This window comes from Rhinolophus hipposideros, assembly GCF_964194185.1.
Source record: "Rhinolophus hipposideros genome assembly, chromosome: X".
In the NCBI taxonomy this organism is placed as follows: Eukaryota; Metazoa; Chordata; class Mammalia; order Chiroptera; family Rhinolophidae; genus Rhinolophus; species Rhinolophus hipposideros.
This window is the reverse complement of record NC_138046.1, coordinates 27,204,911-27,226,641: the sequence shown is the minus strand read 5'-3', so window position 1 is coordinate 27,226,641 and position 21,731 is coordinate 27,204,911. Positions and strand designations below refer to the sequence as shown.

At 38.9% G+C, this 21,731-nt stretch overlaps 1 protein-coding gene across 2 annotated transcripts in view; it reads left to right on the top strand.

Moving 5' to 3' along the window:
• Nucleotides 1-21,731, top strand: part of OCRL (OCRL inositol polyphosphate-5-phosphatase) — a 68,629-nt gene that overhangs the window by 14,577 nt on the left and 32,321 nt on the right. The window contains exons 4-15 of one of the 2 annotated variants that reach the window (XM_081041956.1): nucleotides 43-81; nucleotides 8,764-8,874; nucleotides 9,304-9,390; nucleotides 10,058-10,178; nucleotides 10,267-10,428; nucleotides 11,621-11,722; nucleotides 12,243-12,357; nucleotides 13,492-13,608; nucleotides 13,709-13,896; nucleotides 16,671-16,782; nucleotides 18,119-18,228; nucleotides 19,922-20,057. In XM_081041956.1, the coding sequence (XP_080898082.1) occupies nucleotides 43-81; nucleotides 8,764-8,874; nucleotides 9,304-9,390; nucleotides 10,058-10,178; nucleotides 10,267-10,428; nucleotides 11,621-11,722; nucleotides 12,243-12,357; nucleotides 13,492-13,608; nucleotides 13,709-13,896; nucleotides 16,671-16,782; nucleotides 18,119-18,228; nucleotides 19,922-20,057 (1,400 nt within the window). The remainder of the gene's footprint in view (nucleotides 1-42; nucleotides 82-8,763; nucleotides 8,875-9,303; nucleotides 9,391-10,057; nucleotides 10,179-10,266; nucleotides 10,429-11,620; nucleotides 11,723-12,242; nucleotides 12,358-13,491; nucleotides 13,609-13,708; nucleotides 13,897-16,670; nucleotides 16,783-18,118; nucleotides 18,229-19,921; nucleotides 20,058-21,731) is intronic. The other variant, XM_081041955.1, reaches the window with a different exon arrangement.

Genomic DNA, 21,731 nt, shown 5'->3' with positions numbered 1-21,731 from the left:
GTTTTTTCTTCCCTGATCCTGTTCTTTCTTCTTTTCCATCAGAAGCAGAAGAAACTCTTTTGATTGATATAGCTTCAAACAGTGAGTATTTTTCTGAATGGAGTTGATTTTCATTTACCAGATGTTTCCTTGAATACCCACTATATTTAAGACACCTCTTTTGGCACATCTTTTATCTTACCATCTTATCCTCTATTCTCCATTTTCTTCAGGCAGCCATACAAATTAGCATTGTCTCCCAAAAACATTTAGGCTAACCAAGCATAAAAAAAAGTAAGTGGCTGGCAAGAATCTTGGCTGGCTGAAAATATGATCTGCTTTTCTAATGCTGAATTTCTTTGACCTATCAGTTAAATCACTGCTGTGGAATTGGTAAACGTAAGAAGGCCCAGAAAATGTTTAAAGCACAAAGTTTATGAGTGTTTTTTGCTGTTTTTTTGTAACCATTGTTTTAAGCTCCCCCCCACTTATTTCTTTTGCATGTCAAATCATAATGTTTTTCTTTATTATATTATTTGGGAGGCTATAGAATCCCTTTTGTACCAAAGATAACCTTGTTTGTACCAGGCATACTTTTTTTTTTCTTAAAATAATTTTGGTTTTTTATTTAAGCCCCATCCCCTCAAGGCATCGCTTTATTAGAGAGAACACTGTGTTCCTTCTTACTGTTTTTACTCTTTCATTCGTATCTGTTTTCAGCAGATCATCACTGATTTTCTTTGCAAGCTGTTCTTTATCATCTAATTGTCCTGTGTTATAGGGAGGAGATAACGAGCACTAGAATGCTACTGTGACTCCTCTGTGGTTGCCTTAGAAAACAGGAGGTAACCACAAGAATCTAAATCAAACTGGTTGCCTTATCTCTTGGTTGAGTCCTTGGATGAGTGGGGCTTGGGGTTTTGTTTAGACACAATCCCTGTCCTTGGCACCAGTAATTTGCATTAAACAGTTTACATGGGCTTCTTCTGGTTTGGGTTTTATTATTCTTTTCTTTGGTGATGGATTTTGGAAGTCTTAAGGGCTGATCCTGAAAGGCTAAGTAAACCCGGCTGTTGGTTTCTTCAGGTGCCCAAGAAAGCAAATAATTTAGTATCTCTGTTTCATTGTGCTTTAGAAAGGAGGAGGCAAAAACGACACTAAAAACACACAATCTGAGCAAAGGTAGTTCAGCAGTGACTGACATTGCTGCTGAGAGAAGATACCAAAATCTCCTAGGTATCTCATCCAAAGCTGAAAAATTAAACTGAGCTGTGCTTTTTCTCTTATAAACACCTAATTTAGGGCTTTAGGTTGTTTTATTTTGTTTTATTTTTTCGTGGTGGCCTCTCCTACACAGAAATTAGCCATGTGTTGCTCTGTCCAGAGTAAAAGTTACTGGATCACAGAGGGGAAATAGTTAAGTAACCACTTGAATTTTTATTTCATTGTTATTTCTGCTCATTTAGTAATATTTGCACTAAAACTAGATTTTATCTCAATCCTTGGGCTTCATACATAAACTTTAGAGCACACAGTACATTGCAGGAGGAGGACCCTGGGTTAGTTAGGCAGGCCTGATTTTAATGTAAATATGTATTTTCCTATTGTCTAGATGTTGATATTAAGTATTTTAAATTAATTTTTTCTGATTGTCAAGGTAATATATCTTCATTATATACAATTTAGAAAATTCAGAAAAATTTAAAGTATCAAATTAAAATTATGCTCCTGCAATGTGTAGATCACCACTGTGGTTAACATTTTTATATAGCTCCTTCCACTCTTTCATTTATACTTTTACATAATTGGAATCCTTGTATGTAGGTTTTATCTTATATTTTCATTTAATGTTAATTGTGGCCTTTCCCCATGTCATTAAGTTATTTAAAAACGTGATTTTTAATTACTAATGTTTCACCATAGATATATGTCAAATTTTGTTAAATTAACTCCTTTATAAAATTAAGTCATTATCAAGGAACATGATATCGCTCTCTACTTATTCAGGTTCTCTTTGTATCTCTCAGTAACGTTGTGCAGTTTCTTCATATACTGGGGGTGCCAAAAAAATGTACATTTTTTTTCATTGGATCTAGGAGTGTCTTTTTTCTTTTCTTTTTTTTTTTTTTTAAATTGGGGAATGTTGGGAAACTGTGTTTTTCCAGGGCCCATCAGCTCCAAGTCAAGTCGTTGTCCAGCAGTCTAGTTGTGGAGAGCACAGCTCAGCTCCAAGTCCAGTTGCCGTTTTCAATCCTTAGTTGCAGGGGGTGCAGCGCACCATCCCATCAGGAATTGAAGCGGCAACCTTGTTAGAGCTTGCGCTCTCCCCAACTGAGCCATCTGGCCACTCCTCCAGCAGCGGCAGCTCATTGTCTTCAGTCTAGTTGTGGAGGGCGCAGCATACTGGTCCATGTGAGAATCGAACCAGCAACCCTGTTCTTAAGAGCTCGTGCTCGAACCAACTGAGCCATCCGGCCGCCCCAAATGTACACATTTTAAAATAGGTTATCTATGTATTACTTTTCCAAGTTGAATTAAATTATGGTACCAATGTGTAGTATGATGTTCGCTGAAAAGATGGTGTTAATCAAATGAGTGCTAGCATCATTCATTGTATTACAATTTTAATAGTTTTTTTTTTCCTTTCTTAAAATGTGTATACATATTTTTGGCACCCTTTGTATATCATACATTTTTAAGTTAAATATTTTATGGTGAATTTTGTTTTCTGCTGTTGTCAATGGAACCTTTTTCCTCTTCTTATTGCTTATTGTTAATATACAGAGCAACTATTGAGTTGTAGATATTTATCTTTTATCCAGCCACTTCACAGAAATTTATTTTTAATTTTTTGGCTGTTTATTTATTTATTTATTTATTTATTTATTTATTTATTTGGGTTGTGATAAACAGCACTAGTCATCTGCAAATAATTTTGTCTCCTTTCCAGTAACTATAACTATTAGTTTTGCTTCATGTCTCATTACACCAATGAGAATTCGGAGACCAATGTTAAATAATGATGACGATTCTTGTTTAGCTCCTGATTTCAGTGAGACTGCCTCAAGTGGTGCTTTACTGTTGAGGACATGATTACCTATTGATTTGACAGGGTTTTTTTGAAAAACCATATTGAGAAACTGCATTTATTCTAAGTTTGTGTGGTTCTTTAACTCGTGGATATAAATTGAATTTGATCAAATGTCTTTTCAGTATTTATGGAACTTGTTATAGTGTTCTTCTTTATTTGACCTATCGATGGACTGTATTATACTCATTTTCTAATATTAAACTTTCCCTTATGTGTTCATTATTCATCAAATATTTGTTGAGTGCCCTCTATTTGCCAGGCACTAAGTGCTACAGAATCAGTAGAGAACCACATAGATAAGGTTGCTGCTCCTGCTTTGGTTGTTCTTCTGTGGTTTGGTACTAGTGTCACATAGATACCTATAATCCATTAATTCATTCTATAAAAATATAAATACCTTTTATGTGCCAGACACTGTGCTTACTAGACTCTAGAGATACAGCAGAAAGCAATATAGTCATGGTACTGCATGGAACTTAGTGCAAGAAACAGACTTTAAGTTGATAAGGTATAGATACTTGCATACCGTGTTTCCCCGAAAATAAGACTGGGTCTTATATTAATTTTTGCTCCAAAAGACGTATTAGGGCTTATGTTCAGGGAATGTCATCCTGAAAAATAGTGTTAGGGCTTATTTTCGGGGAAACACGGTAATTGCAGTTTTCATAAATGCTGTCACAGAGAAATACGAAGAGTTTTAAGAGGGATAACTAAATTAGGCAGAGTGATAAGGGAAGGCCTTCTTGAAGAAGTGCCATTTCAATTGAGGCCAGACAGGTTAAGTAAGAGACAGGTGGAAATGGGGAACAGTATTCCAGGTAAAGGGAATTACATGTGTAAAGGCCCCAAATTGGGAAGTAGCTTGACACTTTTTTTTTAATGAAAAAATGCCAAGGTACCTGGAATAAAGCTTAGTCACCAAGGTAGGATGGGCTAGGGCCAGATCAAATAGGATCTTCTAAGCCATGGTAAGGAATTTGGATTTTTAGATTAAAAAAAATGGGAAGACTATGAAGGATTTTATGTTGGGGTATTATCATTTGTATGGAAGCCAGTTAGGAGATTGTTTTGGTCATTTAAGCTAAGGAGTCTGGTGACAGTAGAAATGGAGAGAAGTGGACAGATTTGATAAATGTTTATGGAGGTTAAATCAACAAAGGTTGGTTTGGGTATAGGGGTGATAGGAAGACAAGTATCAAGGATGAATCCCAGGTTTCTGGCATGAATGTGGATGCTGGTATCACTTGCAGAAATGAGAACATTGCAGGAAGAATGTGTTTTCCTATGGGGGTGGGTGGGTCATGAATTCAGTTTTAAGTATGTTCAGTTTGAGATTTTTTTGAGACATTTGAGTGTAGATGAGAAATTGGCAGTTGAATGTATGTATCTGAACCTCAGAAGAAATGTCTGGGTCACTAGCACATAGATGGTATTTAAAAGCAAGAGAGACGATGTGATTACATATAGAACTGTGCTATCAGAGTAGCCACTTGTTACGTGGGCCTATTCAAGTTAATTAGAAGTAAAATTAGAAATCCAGTTCCTCGGTTACACTAGTCACATTTCAAATGCTCATTAACCACATGTGGTCATTAGTTACCATATTGGACAACACAATTATAGAATGTGTCCATTATCACAGAATGTCCTATTGGATAATGCTGATACAGAGTGAGAAAAAGGTTTAGGATTGAACTCTAAGGAATTCTACTTTTTAAAGGTTAGATATTGAAGGAGCTACCTCAAAGGGCACTGAAAATTAAGCGGGGGGAGAGAGAGAGAGAGAGAGAGAGAGACACTAGATGAATATGGTGTCATAGAAACCTTTGGAAGAGATTATTTCAAGTAGTGGTGTGGGGACAGAGCCAGGAGTGCAGTTTCCAGGCTCTTGGCCTCACGTGGAAAGGTGCTGGCTCGGGTAGTAAATGACCATCAACTGTGATTAGATGGTCATCGACTATGACTGGTTGGCTGTTGGCTGTAACCGGTTGGCCAGTTGGCCACTGATATAACTGCCGTGGCTACGTTGGTTGGTTGGATGGTTGGCAGTCAGAAAAGTGGACGGCGGATTGTGGATCTCGTGGATACTGCTTCATGTGTCTTACCCGGCCGCCAGCGAGAATATAGTGGTATGACTCCCCTATCTATGGCTCCGTGGGTGTTCCTTTTTGGACTCACCATATCCTGCGTTCTTATGTGGGGAGCGGGAGCTGAGACCCCACATGACACCCTGCATGACAAGTGGTTAACTGTTGATTTCTGCCAATAGGTCAAATGAGACGACTAAAGAGTGTCCATTGGACTTAGTAATGTGTAGATTATTGGTAACCTTATCAAAGCAATTTCATAAGGGTGGTGGAAGCCAAAGTGATATTGGAGTGAATTAAAGAGAGACATGGGAGGTGAGCAATTATCGACTTTGGTTTTTTAAAGAAGCTTGACTGTGGAGGGGAATATCGATATGGACTAGAGTTGGAGGGAAATACGAGATCGAGGAAGGTTTTTTTGTTTTTAAATTGAGGGTGATTTAAAACACAATTTAATTTAATGCTGATGAGAAGTAGCCTATGAAAGGGAGAAGTTAAAGATATTGGGGGAAGGTGTCTAGGAATGATTGTGTGTATAAGATTCCTGAGAGAATCAGAGGGGTTGTAGTTCAAAGAAAAGTTGGCCTTTGATAGGACTACTTTTCTTCCTTGTATCTGAAGGGAAAGGAGATGAGTACAAATACAGGTAGGTTTCCATGTGATGGCTTCCATTTTCTTTGAAATATGAGGTGAAGCAATCAGCTTGGAATGAGAGGACTTGAGAAGAAGGAGATCCAAAGATTGAGGATAAATGAGATGTGAAATAGTTGTTCTAGGTAGTAGTAGGAGACTGGTTGACTATGGAAACTTAGATTGCTCCCAATGCATCAAGCGTTCAGTTGAGGGTAGCAATCAATTTCTAATGGTGTGTGTGTGTGTGTGTGTGTGTGTGTGTGTGTGTATTTCCTCTGGTTCCTCAGATATAAGTACAGAGAAAGCAATTAGTTGGATTTCTGAGGGTCGGATGTTATCCAGGTAGATGCTGTGGAAGAACAGTGTGGTAAGGCTGTTCTGGGCTTTTGGAACAGAGTGTAATGATGGCATCTGTTTGGTAAAAAACGAAGTGAAAGCCAGAGGGAGTGAATGAATACTGAGAAAATGGAGGGATCAGTGGGCTGGAGGTTCCCATATAAGCAAGTAAGCTGGAAGGAGTAACAGGTCATAGTGGGATATTTGAATTAAAGATTTAGGAGGTGGTGGTGTGTCTGTGATTATAAGGTCCAGGGTATAACTGAGAGAGTTCCAGAAGGGACTGAGGGGGTAGGTGGCTGAGATGGAGGGGCAAGGACATTGGATAAGGAAGTTAAAGGTGTTGACTGGGTTTTCTGTGCTAATTTTGAAGGGACCCAAAATTAAGGCAGGAGGTTTTGTGCAGAGGAAGCCTTATGAGTCAGGTATTGAACCCTGCATTCAGAAGGTTCTGGGAGGATGGTAGATGCTCTCGTGGAGGAAGGAAGGGAAGACACTGCTATAACCCAATGGGTGAGCCTCAAAGGAGAAAGGATGTTTTTCCTAAGGGAGGAGGAGAGGGAATGGTCTGGAAATGGCATTAGGACAAATAAGGACACCAGTCTTCAATTACATAGGGTGTGAGAGACACCTACAGCCTCTACTTTAGAGAGCTATAGGGGGATTGCTGCTCTCAGGGACCAGACCGTTTGCAGGTGACTCTGATGTTCAATCTGGATGCACTTTAGAATCACTCGGGGAACATTTTAAAAATTACCAGTATCTGGGCTTCACTCCCAGAGACTATGTTTTATTGGCCTGGGGTGGGGCCCAAGTGTCAGTATTTTCTAAAAGTACCCCTGGTAATTCTAATGGCAGCCATAGTTGGGAACCACTGAGAGATGCAGGGAATGTTCAGAGGTGAAGTTGAGGAACTAGAAGTGTTTGCTGATCACAAAGAGTCCCAATGGTTTTGGAGGGGAGCTGAGTAGGAGGTTGGGTTGTGGGGTAATTTGTCCTCTTTCCCATGCAGTGTGGTGAGAAAGCATCTAGTGTTATTTTGTAAGCAATTTCTGGAATCTGTTCGTTAAGTGGGTTAGTTTGTTTTTTTTTGTATTTGCTAAAATATATCTTTCAAGGATTGTGGGAGAGAGAAACTATGTGTTGTTGTTCTAAGTTTCTATCAGATGGAAACTTCTCTTATTTATTTTTTACTGCTTTTAATATAAATTATCTGAGAAAGAAAGGACTACTTGTGCCCTGAAGGAGTTTTCCCCTGTATTTCAAGGCTGCTCCTAATTGGCAGTTTTTATTCATGCTCTTTTTTTTTTCCTCCTCCTTACAGTGGCACCTCATGAATTTCTTATTTCTGGTTCACTTGGATGTCTTCTTTTTCATTTATTTCTCTATTTTTGCCTCTTTTCTTCTGATCACTAAATCTATGAAGATAGAAACTTAAGGAAATGCAAAGGAAAAAGAGACTCAAAGGTTCAGAAGTGGATTTCCACCTTAATAAACTAGGATTTTCATTTAATTTTCTCATCTCTTTGTTATTTCCAAGTGTGAAAGAGTCCAGTTAAATAGTCATTTATTCAATGTCTTCTGTCTGCGAAGTCTGTCATTGTCACCAGTAAAGTGACCAACCATCTCTGTTTGCCTGGGACGTTCCTGGTCTTAGCTTTGAAAGTCCTGAGTCCTAAGAAGCCCCTCAGTCCCAGACAAACCACAGGAGACCATTAAAAGTGTTGTGTTGGATAACTTGTATGTGTCCCCTGCCTCTTGCTCTTAAGGAGCTTATAGTTTCCAGGGGCCTGAGAAAGCAACACATGTAATAAATCAGTTAAAATATAAACAAATACATACGTAGGTTTCCTGGATCACCATATCCAGACAATTGATACAGATGATAACTAGAGGGCATCAGAAAAAGGGAGATAGTATGTTGTATACATAAGAAACTGAAGTCCTAGATAAATTTGCCTCTAATTATACTGTTTCCCAATTGACTATACTTGAACCAGACTACTCCTAGACATAGGTCATTATTATATTGCTTTTGTAAGTTTATTCAAGGCATACATTTTTAACTTGTAATGATGTATAGATGGTGCTTTTTAGAATGATTCCAACCACTCCCACTGTTCTTTCTTTTTTAATTAGTTTGTAAATTCAATTGCCTAAGTATGATCTATACCTAGGAACAAACCATCCTATTTCTTTTATTTCCTTCATGCTTCAGAAACTCTTACTATATGATCTGGAATTGAAATGGTAGGAATTTCTAGCTAAGAGATGGAAGGAGGGTGGCTGGGGAAATGATCTTTTGCTAGAATTTGGAAGTTCCCACATTAACATCTGAAAGATATATCAGAACCTAGGAAACTATGATTTTGGTATGTATCATATAATTATGTTGGGCTAGTCGTTGACACAGTTATCAGCCCCTTAGATATCCCTCTCTGCGTCACCCCCAATCCTGCATCACCACCACCACCACCACCACCACACTGAATCCCTTGATCTTGTAGACATACTTCCTACATTAGAGGTCTGGAATATTTGTTATATGGACCTTCTATTACACTAGTAAGTTGAGAATATGATCCCAAGAAAATTGTGTTCTAAAGCTATATGTGTCTGGATTTCCATTCATTTTAGGTGGCTGCAAAATTCGGGTTCAGGGGGACTGGACCAGAGAACGCCACTTTGAAATCCCTGATGAGGAACACTGTTTGAAGTTCCTGTCAGAGGTCCTTGCTGCTCAGGAAGGTAACTCAAGATTCAGCAGTTTTCTTTCTACTATCTGAATGGGAATGGAATTCTGACATGCTGATACAGAGGCAAATGGCCGTGAGGAAAGTACCTCATCTCCTGAGCCTTGATAGCTGATTTTTTTTTTTTAATTCAGGAATGACCCTAGGGATGGGTTAGGGAACAAGTTTTATTCAGCTTTAATGACACTGAGCCAATTTCCAGAATCTTCGGTGTATGGCATGGACAGCTTACTGTAGGCTGTAATCTGCCTTCTGCCCCCAGATGATCCCCGAGCTGCCCTCATTTTCTTAGTCTCTTCCTTTACATTCAAAAATGCTGCTGGCCCCTGCATTTGAGGAGTGCTGAGAGAATGACTCTTGGTTATGGTAAATTCCACTCAGTGAAGGGCTCCCCATTTTCTGACCATGACCCTTACCTCTCCAGCACAGTTACAACTTCTTGTTCCAGAGCAAAAGGACTCATCCAGCTGGTACCAGAAATTAGACACTAAGGACAAACCTGTGTTTTCAGGTACTGAAAAGATTCTTTTTTTCCTGGTTGCTTTGATCATTGCAGAGTCAACAGATTTTTATCTGGACAGATAAGATAATGTGGATTAATGTCAGTGTCAGACACCTCCTATACAGTTGTTTTATGGAGTCCATGCCCACTAACTAATGTGCACTCTTGATCCTTTCTGTGGAATGTTAGCTCTTCAGGAGCCAGCTTAGTAGTGTGGTAAGAAATGCAGGCTCCAGGGCTTCACTGCCTGGGTTTGAATCCCAAATTCTACAACTTACTAGTTACATGACCTTGGTTAAGTTACTCAACAACTCTTAGCTTCCATTTCTTTCTGTAACATGGAAAGATTTTTAATAGCACTGACCTCGTAGGGTCTTAAATGAGATAATGATATAATCCCTTATGATCCACCAGACATTGTGCTAAATCTTCAATAAATGTTAGCACTCGTTATTTAAGGTCCAAATTAATGTAACTTACTATTGATCTAGTTAATATGTCAGTGCTTTGGGTACAGATGTGCTTCTTCCTCCAAAGTTCTCACCTTTTTGTTTGGTATTTTCCATTAAGCAAATAGTGATCAAATCAAAACCACTGATCCAAGAAAGCCTTATCTATACTGACTAAGTTGGATGTTATTTCTCCCTCCTTTGGTGCTGGGTTCTGTGTCTTTCAGGGCTTCTTGGATTTGAGGATAATTTTTCATCTATGAATTTGGACAAGAAAATAAATTTACAAAATCAGCCTATGGGGATTCATCGGGAACCTCCACCCCCACCCCCTTCAGTGAATAGAATGTAAGTCCTATGTCAAAACATATTTTCAATGTAGGAGACTTTTTTATTTGAGGCAGTTTCACTTTTGAATTTCTCATTTATTTGCTAGGCTTCCACGTGACAAAGAAGCTTCTAACAAGGAACAGCCCAAAGTGACCAACACCATGCGGAAGCTCTTTGTACCAAATACCCAGTCTGGACAGCGGGAGGGTCTCATCAAACATATCCTGGCAAAGCGAGAGAAAGAATATGTCAACATTCAGTCTTTCAGGTTAGTCATTTTTATACTTACTGAGGTGTAGCAGAAAATGGCCTTTTGGTAGTTAATTAGCTTAATTAAGAATTAAAGCATAATAAAAAGCAATGGTCAGCTGATTCAAGGTAATCAAAATAATGTAAATGCTACAATTTATACCATGCCTACTACTGATGTTTCTATCAACTCTTAGAAAACCAAATCAAACTCACATGCACTAGAGAATTGTCCCCTAGCACATTCCGTAAGCAAGTGTCTTTTTCTGTCCGACACCTGCTGGATTTTTTTCCCCTCCAATATTGGAAAATTAAAGTCCACCATTACCACTTGATCTTAACTTACTTAACTTTCTAGTTAACTAAATAAAGTTTCACTTGATCCTCTTGAAGGGGCGGTCTGTCTTGGATTCTTTCCTCTGTATCATATTTTTCAGGTTACCTTTACTTGTTGATATCTTCTTTTCTGGACCCAGTGTGTGTGGTGTGTGGTATGGTGTGGCCTGGCATGTATCCCAATGTACAAAGCAGTAACACTTTTCTTTGTTATTTGTGAAGAGCATGTACCCTTCTAGTCCAAGATTCCAGTCCCATCTGCTATCCCATTATGCTTCATTTATTCTAATTCAATCATAACTGTATTCCTATGTTAAAACCTCCAATTCTTCATTTTCCCATCATGCTTATATTTGTATGTAGACAGTTAAGACAATCATGAGTTTTCCCTTCTGCTTTCCCCTTTAATACTATATCTACCTCAACTGAATTTCCTACACAGATATCCCTGTAATCCTTCAGGGCATAAGTTTTGGGATTCAACTACAGCTCCTTACAGAACAGTTATCTATATTAGGCATGCTTACAGCATGAAGATACCTCTTTCCCATCCGCAAGCTTTCCCTTCAAGTGTGAGTTTGGATAGAGTTTAATTGAAAGGAAATGTGGTAGAGCAATTAACTTTGGGTTTTTTAAATAGATACTTGGTTCCTCTCTGTAGGTTCACCTGATATAAAACGTACAGACAATAAGCTCACTGCCTTCGTGTTTTACAAAAACCTCTGTAGGAGGTTTTCTTAGGTGTGTGGCAAAACATTTGAGAAATTACTATGTTGGTTTATTGTGAACCTACCCTTGTATAGAAGTGATGAGAAAACTTCTGTTGGTTCATTCTTGACCTTTGTTTTCACATTATTTTTGGTATTATGTATTAGATTTTTTGTTGGAACTTGGAACGTGAATGGCCAGTCTCCAGACAGTGGGTTAGAACCTTGGCTGAACTGTGATCCGAATCCTCCCGATATCTACTGCATTGGGTAAAGAACACATCTGGGATTTCCTTTTGGCTCTGTTTGGTCTTAGTTTACATGACATTTTGCATTCTTTTTTTTTAAGAAAAAATATTATTTGGTGAAAACCTACTATAGACTATAAGTGAGAGTTAACTTGTGGGTCAAATTTGTGAGATCAGAAAAGAACAGATAAAATAGTGTAAGGAACCATCTAGTCCTCTCAAAACGCATAGAAAAATATATTCTTCATAGAAATTGAGACATGTGGTCAGTTCTAACAGTGATGATTCCTAAGATATATAAGCAAAGCTCTACTGTTTTCCTTTGTGGAGGTTTTTTTTGTTTACATCTTGCATCGCCTGTGAATATACTTGTGGATAGTCTTTGGAAAAGAAAGCTACTTGTCCTTACTGATCACCTGGGTCAACAGAGGAGTTCTATGAGATTTCTCCCATTCCCTTTTTCACTTGTTTCAAAATGGGACAGAAGGTAGTCAAAGATAATGATGGGATATGTATAGATCTCACATCCTCTTGCTTCTCAGATTCCAAGAGCTGGACTTGAGTACAGAAGCCTTTTTCTACTTTGAATCTGTGAAGGAACAAGAGTGGTCCATGGCTGTGGAAAGAGGTTTGCATTCCAAAGCCAAGTACAAAAAAGTAAGCCACATTTAATTATCTTTTTTAGTATATGACTGACTAGAACTCCCTAGAACTTATTCTGTTGTCTATAACTTGTTCCAAAAGAATGGTTTAGTTTAATTCTTTCCCATTTGTAATACTGGAATAGGGCAGACTAACTCTTTTTATACCTGTTTCCTAGAGAAGAAAAAATTCCCTGAGCTTTCTGGTCCTATATTTTCATTGCTCAGGTAGCTTTTAGGAAAAAAAAATAATTTTGTTCTCACAACAATAATTAACTCAAAATGATTACATTTAAGGTAACTGATTTGTGCAATAAGAGTTTAAGATTGAAATTGTTCACTGACATGGTCAGAACTAGATGCTTTACAGAAAAGCAGTTTGAAGCACGTAGGTGCATACGGTATGCTTTGGAATCAAAGCAAGAATAGAAGTGTTGTGGAATTTAAATGAGTTCTAAACTTGGTTGTAAGTCAAGAGTAGTGTTGACTTTAACAAGTTGGGCCAATTTGTTGGTCTTTAGAAGGCACGAGGTAGAGGCTACCAGAGAGTTATTTTAATTGCAAGGCTACCTCACTAAAACCTTTAAAACGAATCATCCGCTTAAGTAATTTTCGTCTATATCTTCTAACAGTAATGTAGGTTATAAAGCTCCTGATGATGTTATTTCTCTCTTATAAGTCCCTGGCTAATACATATTTCAGCCCTATTTCTACTAGCTGTAGTTCACAGACTTAAAATAATCAAAATAAAAAGGATTGCTGTTTTACAAAGGTAAATTTATTAGGAAGTTGGAAATCAGAAACGAGCACAAGGAACAAGCTTGGATCGAGGTTTTCTCTTCATTATTTGATTTTTTAATGTTCCCTACTCCCGATAGGCTAGAAAGTGATTTTAAAAATGGATCTAGAGCTGAGTGTACTCATTGTCGCCAAAGACATTTAACTCTTACTGGTCAGGGCCAGATTAGAGCTTCCCCAGAGAAATTTTGTTTTCTCTTTATGGGATACACTGGGAAATTAGATGATTTGGATTCAGATTTGGGCATCGTTATGTCTTCTTGGTGGAATTTTAGTTGTGGGAAATCAGATATGTAGTATCTAAAAAAAGTGGTGTTAACATGAACCTTTTCTAATTGCCTGGAACTCATAGGTTCAACTAGTTCGTCTTGTTGGGATGATGCTCCTGATATTTGCCAGAAAGGATCATTGGCGATATATCCGTGATGTTGCTACAGAAACAGTTGGAACTGGAATCATGGGGAAAATGGTGAGTACCTTTGGAAATGTGCTTGATTATTATTTATGTCCGTGTGAAATTTAATTGCCATTTGTGTCGTTGTACTAACTGTGAATACTTTCGCCAACAGGGAAACAAGGGTGGGGTAGCTGTGAGATTTGTATTTCACAACACTACCTTTTGCATTGTCAACTCCCACTTGGCTGCCCATGTGGAGGACTTTGAGAGAAGGAATCAAGATTATAAGGACATCTGTGCACGAATGAGTTTTGTGGTCCCAAATCAGGCCCTCCCGCAGCTGAACATCATGAAACATGAGTGAGTGGTTAAGTTTCCTTTAACTTTGAATAATAGAGCTGAGAAGAGATTGAATGTAGTGAGAAACTGTAGAACTGTGAAGAGTGAAGGATTACCATTTAGGGATTGGGGTCTCAAAGAAGAGAGGATTTTTGAGGAATACCAGATTCACTGAGGCAGAGAAATTAGATTTGCTATCAGAGGAAAGGTTAGTTCTGTTAGAGGGTACTAGGGTAATGTGGGAGGGGTCTGTCAATTGGAGTCAGTTTTTACTGTTTTTTATTGCAAAATAGAAATGTGCATTGTAAATATAATAAAAGATAAAAGTAAAAATCCCACATTTCTTATCCTCTAGTCTCCCTAGCCAGTCCCTCTGTCCAAAGGAAACCACTGTTAAAAGCCTCGTACCCTGTTTCCCTGAAAATAAGACCTAGCTAGACAATCAGCTCTGATGTGTCTTTTGGAGCCAAAATTAGTATAAGACCCAGTCTTATTTTACTATAAGATTATTTTACTATAAGACTGGGTCTTATATTATAAAATATAATATAATACCAGGTATAATACAATACCAGGTATGATATAATACAATACAATACAGGACCAGGTCTTATATAATGTAAGACCTGGTCTTATATTAATTTTTGCTCCCAAAGACACATTAGAGCTGATTGTCCGGCTAGGTCTTATTTTCAGGGAAACACGGTATGTATCCTTCTAGGTCTATGCAGCCTGTGGGGACAGAGTCCCAGAGAACAGTTTCTAGGCTCTCAGCCTCACGTGGAAAGGTGCTGGCTCGGTTATTAGATGGCCATCAGCTGTAATCAGATGGCCATCACCTGTGGCTGGGTGGCCATCAGGTGTTACCGGTTAGCCATTAGCCACTAATATAACTGCCATGGCTACGCTAGGGCTACGCTGGTTGGCAGGGAAGTGCACAGCGGATTGCGGCTAACAAGTGCAGTTAGCAAGTGGATTGTGGATTGCATATTGTGTTGATCCTACTTCCTATGTCTCGCCCAGCCGCCAGCGAGACTGGGGTGCAGGAAGACCCCTCATTGGGGTACTGATGGATGTTTGCTTTTGTGTCTCGACCAGCCGCCAAGAATATAGTGGTATGAACTCCCCCGTCTATGGCTCTGTTGTTGTTCCCTTTTGGCCTTACCATATCCTGTGTTCTTGTGCGGGGAGCAGGAGCTGAGACCCTGCATTACACAGTCCAATATGACAGCCAGTAGCCATGGGTGGCTAAGGATATTAGAAAGCAGCTTTTCCGAATTGAGACGTGCTGTAAGCAAAAATACAGGGGATTTCAGAGAAGGAAAATATGTAAAATATCTACATTTTTAAATATTGACTTGGATGTATTGAGTTAAATGAAATTTATTGTTAAAGTTATTTCACTTGTTTCTCTTACCTTTTAAATGCAATTACTAAAAAATTTAAAATTACATTCATGATGTGCATTGTATTTCTTTTGAATAATGCTGTTCTAGACTTTTCTCTATGCACCTACAAACACACACATACTTTTTATATAGGACTATATTATATTTGTTGTGGATCATTTTCAAACCAGTGTATGTAAAGCTACGTTATTCTTTTTAATAGCTGTCATTAAGAATATGTGTGGCAAAGATTTAAAGACCCCAGTGGATCAATAGTATAATATGAGAGAAAGGTTGGTAAAGAATGGGACTTAATTAAGGATAGAAGCAGAAATCAGTTGAGGAATGGCTTGGATGGTAGAAAATGATTACTTGTAAAGAAATTAATACTAGTAATTGAAATTCCGAGAGGGTGATGTAGTTTGGAATAAGTGGTTTGAGATGGGAATTGTAGGAAAACAGGATAATTTAGGGTATTAGAATCAGTAGAGAGTAGGGTAATGGAGGAAATAGTAGGGAAGGGTAGTGATATTGGCCTGTTTCCATATTGTCTCGACAATTAGGATCATATGGGATTCTTTTTCATAGTGGTAAAGTCAAAGCCTTGACATTAATGGTCATAAAGTTTCCCTGAAATTCCATAAATTTATCTCCCCAGGATTCCAGAAATTCCATGTTGCACTTTAGATTGGCAAAGAGACTCATTCAGAACTTGAGATAGCTCACAGGAGAATCCATTTTGCTGTGGTAATTTCAAGATCTTACCTGTGAGGTTTTCAGCACAGCTAGGAGCCTATTACTGTGAATGTGGGCCCAAGGATCCCATCGCGAACCTGGACCCCATAGTATGCCAGTCTCCTGCCTGCCTGGGATTTGGAATGTGGATCTGGGGCAGCAGTAGAAAGATTGGCTATGTGGAGAGCCCTGGACCCTTGTTTGCTAGTGAGCCCTGCCTGGGAGAGCTGTCATTCAGACCACACAGACCTTACCAGAGAACCTGCAGAGCGTCAGGGCTCAGAGATTCAGAAAACATTCAGATTCTCTTCCCTTAGAGACCTGGCAAGCAGCCAGGCAAAGTTTTGAAGCTAGTCCAGCAAATGAACTACATGCTTCTTTCTCAGGCAGTTAACTCCTTGGCTTCTGAATTCCATGCATATACTGTATTTCCCTATCTGTTCTTCATGTATGGAGAGCCTATCCTCCTGCCTATTTTGTAATACCTAGTTCCTCTCAAGTGTTGCTACGCAGTACTTGCCCCCAAAAGATAGTTACAGCTCCAACTCCTTGTCAAGTAGTGATAAATGAATCCTTATCAATAATCAACCTATTTTTCTTCTCTCCATTCTTCTCTGATTGATTTTTATGCTGATTATTGCTACTTCTGTTCATGTATTTCTTGATCCTCAGTGTTGTCATCTGGTTGGGAGATTTGAACTATAGACTTTGCATGCCTGATGCCAATGAAGTGAAGAGTCTTATTAGCAAGAATGACCTTCAGAGACTCTTGAAATTTGACCAGGTAAATTTTCATTTTATAGGTACTTACCTAGATAGCAGATAAAATTGTTAGGTTTATGAGTTAGACGTGGGAGATGTGTCTTACTCCAAGAATAGATGGAAAGGTCTCATTATCTTGGGAAACAGTGTGATGAGTGATGCAGTGAATACACACAGGTTTGTAGTGCTTTTATTAAGCGCTTAGATGGCAGGAGGGGAGGTAGCATGAGTGATAAAAAGTACACATAAAGTTTATTCATTAAATTTTTATCAAGAAGAGATTTGTGTCAATGAGTTGGAGAATGGGTAGGATGAATTGGAGAATGCTTCCTGGAGGAAGTGGGCCTTCAGCTATGTTGATGTGATTTGGCAGATGGAACAGGGAAAGCTGCTCTGATTGACTTGGCAGGCTCAGCAACAGCTTGGAGGGAAGAAAGGGAGGCCCTGTGAGGCGATTGGGAAGCACAGAAGAGAAGTTTGCCTGGGACAAATAACACAGACTGTGGTCTAACAGGAACTGATTGAGAAGTTGGGGCTAGCTGGGTTATAGTTAAAACCTGTGGGGGAAAGCATTTATTTGGTAACATATAAAACTTGATATTCAGGCCCCCACCTTGTTTTCTGTTAATTTCCCTCGGAACCTAGCACATGATTTGAATTTTTATTTCAGCTTATGAATACTGGCTGCTAAAAGTGAATTTTTTTCGAGGGAAGAAAATGTTTCAACTTGATTTGAGTATCTTTAAATCTTTATGTGAGAATTTTGACCTTACATAGTCAAAATTCAGGAGTTTTGCGGTAGAATGATTTTTGTAGTGAACCTTTCTTGGCCGTGTCTTTCTTCACATTGAGGTTGGCTGGCTAATTTCTTTGTATGGTTTCCTCTATCTCACCTCCAAAGGGTGTCCAGTTGGAATAAACTCTGAGTATTATGTAATTCTGGTAAAATATTTGAGGATAACTTTCAAAACAATCTATAACTATTCACTGAATTTGGCTTCTGGAATTATCCACTCAATATTTGTGTGCTTTTTTTTAAAATTAAAATTGTGCTAGATGGTTCCTGTCCAACTTCAGGGAACTTTTAATTATTCAGATTTCATTTTTCCATTTTTACCAGGCCACTATTAGCAATAAAAAATTACTGATATGCTCATAATGAGCATTCTATCTGTTGGTGAGTTTACATGTTACTGGAATGGCAAGATTTAATTTGTAAGGTACAGAAATTTTATTTATGTACGCTGACAGTTGCAAAGCCTGTGGAACTAGATACTTAGAAATGGCTGATCAACCTGATTGTCACTAATATCCAGTTCGTATTACCCTGCTTATATGATGCTTCTTTCCATTTCTAGCTAAATATTCAGCGCACACAGAAAAAAGCTTTTGCTGACTTCACTGAAGGGGAAATCAAGTTTATCCCCACTTACAAGTATGACTCTAAAACTGACCGATGGGATTCCAGGTAAAGTAACAAGAACCTCCTCATAGAATATGTTAAGGCCTGATCTTATTTCTGTCCCTCCATACTGGTGAAGGGCTAGGAATTTTTTAGGTCTTTCCAGAAGCAGATATAAAAAATCTGATGTCTCAGTGCTATTACAGAAGAGTTTTTAATTCATGTGTATTCAGAAGTGAGCATATCTTTAAAAAGTGTAACTTCTGTGTCAGGGCTGTTGAAGTTTATGTGCTGCCTGCAGTGCCTTATTTCTGTCACCTCAGCAGACTTGCGTAGATTTTGACATACCTGATCTTGCCCCTATTTACTTACCATTGCCCTGTTCTGTTTTTTCCAAACTGTTTCTTAACTATTTAACTCAAGACACCATTAGATGAAAACAAAGAGATATGAATGGTTCTTCCAGCACAGTGGTTCTCAGTACTGAGTACACATTAGAAACCCTTGGGGAACTTTAAAAAATAATAATGTCTGGGCCCAACCTCTCCAACTGCCAGTGAAAGCTGAGACCCAGTCTGGGAAGCCCTTTAATTTCCTAATTACTCCCAGTAAAGTGACATTGTCAGTACTTCCTGGTAGCTATTTGTCTTCTACCTACTATCTATTTCTTTGTTTCCTGTGGTTTCCTAGCTGGCTGAGCCCAGCTTGAAAGAGAGAATCCCTGGGCATATTCAGCTTCTTTAGACTCACAGAGCACTAGGGTGGGGTGGGGAGGAGTCTGTGCTCCCCGGGAGCTGGTCAGCAAGTGAAAAGTGACACTGACAAAAGATCTGTACACTGGTCTTGTTTCTTCCACTCACCTGACTTGAGAGTCAACTGAAGAGCTACTGATAAGAACTTATTTGTGGGGTGGCTGGTTAGCTCAGTTGGTTAGAGCATGGTGCTCTTAACAACAGGGTTGCCGGTTCAGTCCCCACATGGGCCGCTGTGAGCTGTGTCCTCCACAGCTAGACTGAAACAACTACTTGACTTGGAGGCAATGGGTCCTGGAAAAACACACTTTAAAAGAAAAGAACTTATTTGTGTCGTCTTCTGAATCAGATGTACAAGGTGTTACTTATTTTAATAGAAGGATGAATGGGCTTTTTCCCTACCTTTGGTATTCTATGTGCTGTCATGTGTTCAGAATTGCATTCTTAGATGTTAGTACATTTCTACTAGGAGAAGCTAGACTTGTCCATAAAAGCCCAGGTTTAAAGGAACACATTCTACTATTACTAATCTCCAGAGTTTAAGCCCTGTCTGGGAATACAGGATTGGATTTTTAGATTTTATTAGTTGTCTATCTTTTGTAAAGTATCATTATGGTTCATAGAGCAAAGGAGGAGGACGTGTGCTGAATATAATCCTGACCTTCTGAGGATATTTTAAGAAGGTACTATTATACTGTCCCATGGGACAAGGTTGTTGAAGACATAATCCTAATCTTAGGAGCGCTGTTTATTCATTCATTAGGTAATTATTCATTGAACACCTACTTTGCAACAGATACTGTGCTAGGGGCTGGGAATTCAGTGGCAAACAAGCAGACACACTTCCTTCACAGAGCTTATAATATAGTAGGGAAGATAATAGTTGGAGATTTTAAGGAAAGACAAGTGTATGTGACAAGAGGGCCTAACCTAGGTCCGAACCAGTGTGGTAGGTATTACACTCTGGTGTGGTATGTTCTTTTTATAATTCCTTTCTTTATTTGCAGTGGGAAATGTCGGGTTCCAGCCTGGTGTGACCGAATTCTTTGGAGAGGAACAAATGTTAATCAGCTTCATTACCGGAGTCACATGGAACTGAAAACCAGTGACCACAAGCCTGTTAGCGCCCTCTTCCATATTGGGGTAAACACTTGCTTGTTCCTTCACTTATTTGTGTATTAAGTATCTTTTCTTAGAACACGGTTTACATTCAGAACAGATCAGCAGTAGTTCAGTGATCCATAAATGTTTCTAAAACCAAACAAGCATTTGCAGCATTGAGAAGTTAGTGCACTTGACCCTTGGAAATGCTGTTTCTATGGCTTTTAACGCTCCAGGCCTCTTAGTGACGGAGATGTTTCTCCTTCTGCATAATGGCTGGAAAGTAGCTTTAGCCTCTGTCATGCGGGGACTCAGCTCCCGCTCCCCACACCAGAACACAGGATATGGTGAGGCTGAAAAGGAACACCGACGGAGCCATAGATAGGGGAGTCATACCACTATATTCTCGCTGGCGGCTGGGTTGAAAGACACAGGAAGCAGGAGCACTTGATGCGCAATCCGCCGTCTGCTTCTCTGCCAACCAACCAACCAACGTTGCCACGGCAGTTATATCAGTGGCTAATGGCTAACCAGTAATAGCTGTTGGCCAATTAGTCACAGCTGATGGCCATCTACTACCCAAGCCAGCACCTTTCCGTATCTGGCCGAGAGCCTGGAAATTGCTCTTTGGGACTCTGTCCCCACAGCCTCTTAAGTCCTTATATGTAAAAAAGAGTGGCTAGGTTTTAAAGGATGGGTAGCTTTTCATCAGATAACTCGTAAGGAGCGGAAGCACCAGGAGAGAGATTCTAGATGGAGGGGTAGGGACAGCAGGAGCAAAGGAATCCACTGGTCAATAATGTTGTAATAACTATGTATGATGTTAGATGGGTACTAGACTTCTCGGGGTCATCACCTTGTAAGCTATATAAACGTCTAGTCACTGTGTTGTACACCTGAAACAAATATAATATTGTATGTCAACTGTAATTGAAAAATAAAGTTCTAAAAAAATCTGGAAAAAAAATACAGTCAAATTTGTATATACATTAATCGTATTGTCAGCCCTATTTTAGTGAACCCTTCACATCCAGGAGCACAGGTTTAAAATTTTTCTTTAACACTGTTGTTTCCTGGGCTGGATTAATGGCCAGTTATTTAGCTTTTTTTGTCTCTGTTGTGAGTAGAGTTTTTGTTTTCACATTGTATTTTCTAGCTGTGTTTTATTAGTATGCAGGTTATATCTTGGGATCTTGTTGATATAATTAATGACAGCTAGTACATTTAGATTATTTCTTATAGATTGTCTAGACTTGCGGTCATACATTCTATCAGAATATGTATAGTGCAGTGCTTGATAGGATGGACTTTATAACTAGACTGCTTAGATTTGCATCCCAGCTCAACCACTTTCTGTGTAACCATGGAAAATTTATGTAACATCCCTGTGCCTCAGTTTTCTCTTCTATAAAATGGGAATAAAATAGTACCTACTTATGAGGATTAATGAGGAAAGACATGCCAAAAGCATAGGAGGGTAGTTACTTTCTTCTGTATATGTCAATTTTGGGGGCTTCTGACATAGGCTATCTCCCACATGCCTTATCCTACTCCTATCTTTTTTTTAAATCCTACTCCTGTCTTTTTTTTCAAATATTTCATTTATTTTATATTAGTTTCAGGAGTACAAAATACTGTAATACTTAGACGTTTATCATTTATATCCCTCACACAGTGATAACCCCTCTCCCCCCATCTCTGTATGTATGAATTTGT